This window comes from Morus notabilis, unplaced genomic scaffold, assembly GCF_000414095.1.
Source record: "Morus notabilis unplaced genomic scaffold, ASM41409v2 Scaffold123, whole genome shotgun sequence".
NCBI lineage: Eukaryota > Viridiplantae > Streptophyta > Magnoliopsida > Rosales > Moraceae > Morus > Morus notabilis.
The window spans coordinates 34,308-42,251 of NW_010360246.1; the positions used below are offsets into that span (position 1 = coordinate 34,308).

At 31.5% G+C, this 7,944-nt stretch overlaps 1 protein-coding gene across 1 annotated transcript; it reads left to right on the plus strand.

The window, feature by feature from the left end:
- Positions 1-2,703: 2,703 nt before the first annotated feature.
- LOC21391632 (uncharacterized membrane protein At3g27390) lies at positions 2,704-6,549 on the plus strand. Its single transcript, XM_010096071.2, has 9 exons — positions 2,704-2,794; positions 3,021-3,129; positions 3,220-3,415; positions 3,519-3,652; positions 4,176-4,464; positions 4,565-4,671; positions 4,786-4,963; positions 5,422-5,873; positions 6,332-6,549. Exons 1-9 carry the CDS (start codon positions 2,704-2,706, stop codon positions 6,483-6,485), a joined length of 1,710 nt encoding a protein of 569 aa, XP_010094373.1. The 3' UTR covers positions 6,486-6,549.
- Positions 6,550-7,944: the final 1,395 nt, after the last annotated feature.

Sequence of the window (7,944 nt, forward strand, 5' to 3'; positions counted from 1 at the left end):
ATAAATACATCATATATAATGTATCAATGTCGAAATAAAACTTGCCTTACAAAACACCCTATTCTAACACTTAATTGCCAAAAAGATAGAACTTTGAGGATGTTGAAGGTATTTATATATTCTATTTAGAGAAAATACCTCAAACACCTTCTCTTTTGTCTAAATACCACTTTTATCTCTTATTATATAAATGTCCAAAACCCTTCATTTTATAAAATCAAACTCAAAATACCTACTAAAACAATTAAATTTTTAAAAAATACCAAGATTATCATTCCCAACCATTATTAAATGTTATTTTAGATATGATTTACTAAAAAGTTAAATGATAAAATTTTAAAAATGTTCAAAAATATTTCAAGCAAACAAATATTGTAAATATTTCGAGAGTTTTTCATTTTTTAAGACTGGTTTTATAAAATATTTTAGTTTAATAATGTTTTAAGTTGCATTTAAAAATGTTTGGAAGGGTTTATTAAAAAAAAAGTTTGGAAGGGCGGTCTTAGTATTTAAAAAAATTAATTGCTTCAAGAGATTATTATCATTAGTGTCCTTAAACTTTAAAGATATTCTCATCTTGCCCCCTGAAATTTAAAAACACTCACTTTACTCCTTAAAATTTGAATTGTTCTTTCTTAACTCATTTTGTTGTAATTTTTGTTAAAAACAAATAAAAAAAGAGAATAATGCAGTCACGTGTCTTTCTGTAAAAAATAAACACATGCCCACACTTAACCCCTTCCTTAACTTTCCGTTTGATTTTAACAAAAATTCTTACAAGAGGGCTTAAATAGAATAAATTCAAAATTCATAGAGCAAAGTGAGAGTTTTTAAGTTTAGGGACATAGTGAGAGTGACTTTAAAAGTTCAAGGGGCGCTAATGAGATTAATCTTTGCTTCAAGGGTTATTTTGAGTTTTATTTTATAAACACAATGAGTGTTTCGGATATTTAAATAATAAAAAGAAAAAAAAATGATATTTAAACAAAACACTTGAAGTGAATATGGGTTGTACCTATTGCAACTGTACTACCATTGATGATTTTTATTATGCATTTTTAACGTGAAATGTGGCTTGTATATTGTAAAAGTCATCAATCTCTTGAGGCACAAAGTCAAGAAAGAGTGATGAAGATAGGTATTGGTTTATAAGTAACGACACTACCTCATTATAATGCCTTTTGAGGGTGAAGCCTAAAAGAAAATTGTGCGGATTCATGCACAAATATCATACTAAATTGAAGTGCGGGTCGTTATAAGAAAATTCTCGATGAAGGATCTTAAGATGTGAGAAAGGAGTTCAGAGTTGCAAATTAAAAATGGACTGAATGAACGAACCCAAAACCCAATATTATTAGCATGATCCGACCCAATCCACTTAAATGTCCGCCCTGAAGTAAAACATTAAAACATTATAAGAATTTTAACGAAATTTGACAAAACTTTTACGCGAAATGTACTTTTGAAGTTTTTTCTCTTTTTATCTTACCAAATAACTCTCATAGTTTATATTTATATTAAGAAAGATCTTCTATCTACTCTCACATTTTTCAGCCAAAAAGCAAGAGAGAAAAACAATGTCACGTAATCAATTCTTTTGAAGTGTGGGAAATTACTTTGAAAAGAAAAGAAAGAGCATGGTGGCGCTGCCACACTTCATATTTAATTCAAATAAAAAGAAAAAAAAATGTTACATGTCACATTATCCGTGATAACCATTTTTAGCTTTCAGTAATCACAAATTAACAAATTGAGTTAAAAATATGATGTTGTTTTGTTTTGTCAAAACGAAAAACCAATAATGATGCCTTGATATTTTATTTTATTTTATTTTGTCATTGTTTGAGTTTGGGCCCGCAGTGACAGGTTAATGAACTATAAAAGAAGTAGTTCATCTTGTTCTTTGAGATCATATAGCTGTGTTTAAAATTGATCTCATTTTTATTTTTTATGTTTTTTGAGAAAAAAATAAAAATGTATTTTACGCAATAAAAATAAAAAATAGAAATAAAAGTGATTTTTTAATTTAGTAAAAAATGATAGAAAAATAAAAAAATGACTTTTAATTATTTTTTATTTTTTATTTTCATTTTCTCCTCTCTCGAGTAGATAGAGAGAAAGAGAGACATTAATTAAGTTTTTTGCACTGAAAATAATCTCTTGATAAAATTATTAAACATATTTTTAAAAATAATTTTTATCTAAGATTGAAAATATTTTTATTTTTATTTTTATATAAAAAATAAAATTATTTTTAAAAAAATCCAAACGCGCCCACTAATAATGGTGCTTTGATATTTTATTTTGTCATCGTTTGAGTTTGAGCCCGCAGTGACAGGTGAATGAACTATAAAAGAACTAGTTCGTTTCGTTCCTCGAGACCATATGTTTTCTCGTTTGAATGTTTCTTTTTGCGGTTCCGAACTTCTTGGCCTCATTCATTTTTTCGGTAGTTTTTAGGCGTTGTTCTTTATTCTCATCTTTTGTCGTATTCTCTCATCCAAAAGTTTCTAGTTTCTGCCCCCAAAATCCCCTCTCTCACGACTCATACATACACACATATATATAAATAAATGTTAGCAAAATAGGATTTCTTTTCTTCTTTGAATTTGCTTTTTGAAGACGATTATTGACTTGAAACGCGTTTAATATAAAGAGGGTCAAGTTAACTCTCTTGTTTCTTTAAATCGTTATGGTATTAAAATGGATTTACCACATAATCTGAGAGGTTGTTTGAAGGTCGTTTATCTGATACTCGCATTCTGTTCTGCTCTTTTTCTGGGTGCTCTAAAAGGTTCCCTTCTAATCCTTTTTCTTTATTTTCTATTTTCTATTTTCTATTTTTGTTTTCACTTTCTGGGTATTTAGTATTTTTTGCCAACTGAATATGGTTTGTTGGTTATTCACTTATTTATTTATTTATCTCTTTACTATGTTTCTGCTGAATCCCTTGAAAGAATAGTTTGGTTCTTGAAGTTTTCATGGAATATTTTTAACTTTTTTTTTTCTTTTTTTTGCAGGTTTTCTTGTGGGTCCTATTGCCTGTTTGATACTAATAATAGGGAATATTGGAGTGATTCTTGGTTTGCTTCCTGCACATCTTGTGTGGACATTTTGTACCCTTGTAAAGTAATTATTTAATTTTAACATGTCTCAAAAAAAGATTAAATTTTTCCCATCTGGGTTTTTGATATGTCACATGATTTTTGGTAATTTCAGGATTAAAATTCTTGATGCACCATTCAAAGTTGCAATCTTGTTGGCTTTGCCTGTCTTGTTTGGCATTTGGTTGGGCTTCAGCATAGCTGGAAGTGTTCTTGTGGGAGTTGGGTATGGTTTCTTAACACCATGGGTTTCTACTTTTGAGGCGTTCAGACATGAAAAGGAAACAAAGAAGTTGCTGCACAGTGTTGTGGTAAATTCTCCTTTTTTAAATAATAAAAAAAACTTTTTTTTCTCTCTTTTTATTTGAATTTACCTTTTGGTTTCTCTTTCTCTTCCTTTTCATTACTCTTTAGGATGGCACTTGGGGCACTATTAAAGGAAGTTGTACAGTTGTTAGAGATTTTGCAGACTTGTGTCATCATTCCTACCCAGTCTACTTGAAGGAATTGCGTGAATCCCCTGATTCAAATGAAGTTCAAACTCTTAGGTAAGTTGTGTAATTTAGTGAAATTGATATAAGAATTAGTTATCTTGTGCTTTCTTTGGACTTTAGACAAAAGAAGGAAACTTATGTTCAGTTATGTTCCCTTAAGATATTTACAACTTTTCTATGCTGTGAGCCTTATTTTTTTATTTTATTTTATTTTTTTGAGAATTTTATGTTAGCTTATGTTTTTTTCTTTTCCCTCCATTGGTAGGAACTAGTTTTTCATTACTAAATCACCATATTAAGAAAAGTATAACAATTTAATAAAACTTGTTGAAGATTTGATGGTTTAAAATTATGTCATACTAAAGATTTCTCCTACGTTGTCCCCTTTTTCTTTGCACTATTTGCCGTGTGTTTGGGTAACCATCTAGGGACCATATGTACATGGTGGGGCACATATATATGACCACACGGGTGTCCACGTATACATTTATATTAAATGGCATATCTTAACTTTTGTGTGGTTTCTTCGGGCAGACAAATAAGCCACATTTTTCACTAGTTATTTGGTGCTATGTAGGTTAATTCATGTGCCTGCTTGTATCATAGTTGGTTTGATGGGGCTGATTGTGGAGATTCCATTGTACACTACAATTGCTATTGTGAAAAGTCCCTACATGTTGTTCAAAGGGTGGTTTCGTCTTGTACATGATCTGATTAGCCGGGAAGGGCCCTTTCTTGAAACAGCTTGTATCCCTATTGCTGGTTTGACAATCTTGATGTGGCCTATTGTTGTTATTGGAAGCGTTTTATTGGCTGTTTTCTCTAGCTTTTTTGTTGGACTGTATGCATCGGCTATTGTATATCAGGTTCGAATTTGATCACACTTCAATCTGATGATTTTCGGTATGTGTTTGTCGTGGCCTTTTGTTTGTGTGAAGTAACACTTTTAACCTTTTATGGATGTAGGAAAGATCTTTCAGAAGAGGCGTATCTTATGTGATTGCAATGGTTGCTGAATTCGATGAATACACCAATGATTGGCTCTATCTCTGCGAGGGGACCATTTTTCCAAAGTAATTGATCATCCAATTATTACTAGTATTACTATTATTATCTTTTGAAGTTTATTAAGATTTTGTAATTTTTGGAACCACTTTGATCCTAGTAGTAGCATTGCTTGCAGCCAGGCCCCAATATCGGAACAAAAGAGTAACAACAAGATTGCCTGAGTCTTCTTTTCGAGGGATTCGTGTGGCTGGAGTCAAACCCCGTTCAGATTCTACTGAAGCGCCTGCAATGCTCATGCCAAGTTTAGCTCATTCAAGATCAGTTAAAGAGACTATACAAGAAGTGAAAATGGTGCAGGTATGCATTTTCACGGTGGGTCATATGCAAGGTTTTCACTGCCTTAAGACACCACTAGTACTAGGTGATGGTTTAACAGTTTTCATAGAGGTTCATTTTTACTTTATTTAAATAATTACTTTTGATTGATTAAGAATGAAAGAGGGACTAAAGATGTAGGGATTCATAAAGTTCTATTATCTTTTGTTTTTGTTTTTTTTTTTGTTTTTTTAAATTAAACATATAGCTATTATCTCGACATAGGAAATATAAAGGAAATGTTACAAAGACGTTTGTTTGAACATTTTTATGTACTGCTTTCCTTTATTAGCTCATAAACGTGCTATTTATCTAACTCAAAAACAGATACAAGTTTTAAACCATTAAATTGACCACATGACTTTTCTTTATAATGAATTTTCTACTACATTTAGGTAGTTGTCTTGCTATGCTTGTAATGATTGTTTGACATGCGACAGATCTGGGGAAACATGATGAGATCCTGTGAAATTAGGGGTAAGGAATTATTGGATGCTTACTTGATAACTCCCGCTGATCTACATGAATGGTTGAAAGCAAAGAACAGCAACGAAGCAGCCGCCATAGTTGGCGTTGGCTTGCCTTGTTTCTCATTACTGCAGGCTCTGCTCTACTCCATCAAAGGAAATTCGAGTGGCATGTTGCTTCTCGATGATGTCGAAATAACCCATATGAATAGACCAAAGGACAAATTGTTGGACTGGTTCTTCAATCCTGTAATGGTCTTAAAGGAACAGATTAAGGCCATAACATTAGGAGAAAGTGAGGTGCGGTTCTTGGAGAAGGTAGTTCTTTTTGGTAGCAATACACAACGCATGGAAGCTTGGGAAAACGGGAGTGTAGTTCCTCAGAATGCTCTGAGGGCTGCTCAAATTCAGGCCATTAGTAGAAGGTAATGCACTTTTCTTTGCAGGATCCAAACTCGATTCAAGTACTCTGAAAGAACTAACCAGTATTTACTGTTATAAATACGTTAAACCTTAAAGCTCCTTAAGTTTGATGCTGAGCAGTAAAATCTTTGCCCAGTTTAGGATTGCACTGCTTTTAGTAAAAGTAAAACTAAAAGTAGAAGTATAATCTAAAAGCTACAAATTTTAACTTCTAAAAATAACTTAAAAAGTGCGTTGATTTTTGTGCGAACTGCTTTTGTACAATCTTGCCAACCACTATATTTGCATAATTTATTGTGTGCAAAGTGCTTTTAGAAGATTCGAAAGCAATCCCAAACTCAGCCATTGCCTAGTTCGGCCTATGTTTTGACCATTTTCTTCTTCTCCCTGTTTTGAGAGTTGTAGAATAAGATAACAAATTTGTCTTATGTGTATGACTATCCATGAGAAATTTTTGCAGGATGACTGGAATGGTGAGAAGTGTATCAAAGTTCCCGACTTACAGAAGGATGTTTCGCCAAGTCGTGAAGGATTTGGTAGCATATTCTTCGGAGAAGGAAGCTTCTAATAGGTCTAGTCCTATGAGATCGATCACATCCATTGATAACGTGTAGGATGTACCTTAACTCGGTGTCATCACGTGCTTCATGTTAATGCTACTTTGTGAATATCTCTAGCAAATGGGTAGACCGTAGATGTTGATATATCATTAGAAGCTGGTATTTTAAAAATTTGTGTAGTAGTTCTTTAACTATATATTTTCATATAAAATTGTTTAGGAAAAACTGAGTGCCCAAAACTTGCAAATCCTGGAGTCTAGACTCAAAGTACTGAAAGAGAAACATAAATCCTTTGCATGATGTTTTTATTGAAAATGGCTGAGCAGTTTTCCAAGCTAAAAAAAAAAAATGCTCCTACAGGGATTTAGGTGTCACATTTTTTTTTTGAGCAAATTATACGTCACATTTTTATTTTATGGGTTTTTCAAATGTTCGAGTAAAGGGCCTCATCAAGCTATCTATAGTTGAGAAAATTATAAAAACCGACCCTTAAACGCATCTTTTTGGAGTTTTTTTTTTTTTTTTTTTTTTTTTTTTGTGATAAGTTACCCTTTTAATAATAATTTCTTTAATTATAGATAATAATTTATTAAATTTTAGACAATAATTTATTAAATTATATCCGTTGTCGGTCACATCTGTTAATTATTGATAATAATTTATCAAATTACTTATTTTAAAAGGATAAAATTCAACAAAGTAATATGTTAAGACCTAAACATCTTTAATCGTATAATTTTAAAGGGTATTTTTTAAAAATTATCCGATCTAATTTGACTGATCAGTAAAAAGAGCTATCTAGTTGACTTTTCAAATCCTTTGGATTCAAGGTTCATTTCTCATGGGTTTCCAACTTTTGGGCCTTGGCCTAATTGCGAATATGTTCGAGACGTCAATTTGTTTTTTATTTTGTTTTTTAAGAAATCTTGACACATACTCTTAAAAATATATGAGGTTTGATTTTTACTCTTTATTTTTAATTAATATTCTTTTTAGAGTGAATAGTAAGGGGTAAAAATTTAGACATCCACTTTTAAGGTAAGTTTTAGCATTTTTCTCTCTGTTTTTTTTTTTTTTTTTCCTTTTTTAAATTCTTTTTTGGTGAGGATCATATTACTACACCATATGCGTAGCAACATTTTTCATTCTCATAAATACTCCCCATTAGTATAGTAATATTGCATATAATTCTTTCACTTTCTGATAATAACGAACAGCTTGAAACGAAAAAGGAAAAAAGAAAAAAAGCAAACCAACAAATAAAAGTAGAATACATTTAGAAAATCAAAGCTGATGATATGGATCGAGGGACTGAGGAAGAAGATCTGTGTGAAACGGGAAAGGAATCAAGATCTTGAAAAAGATGCAAAAAAGCGAAACTGTTCAGAACGTCATTTAAAAAGAAAAAAAAAATTTTTGAGCACTTTTGAGATTCAAATTGAATTTTTACACACATGCATGCATGCATTACACATCGCACTCACCTTCTACGTTCCGACAGTAGCGCTGACAA

What these genes read in the sequence shown, in the direction of transcription:
- LOC21391632 (XM_010096071.2), top strand. Translation starts at nt 2,704, where the DNA reads ATGGATTTACCACATAATCTGAGAGGTTGTTTGAAGGTCGTTTATCTG. An exon ending in AGTTGCTGCACAGTGTTGTG is followed by an intron (nt 3,416 to 3,518) that starts GTAAATTCTCCT and finishes ATTACTCTTTAG; the next exon opens with GATGGCACTTGGGGCACTAT. An exon ending in GAGGGGACCATTTTTCCAAA is followed by an intron (nt 4,672 to 4,785) that starts GTAATTGATCAT and finishes GCTTGCAGCCAG; the next exon opens with GCCCCAATATCGGAACAAAA.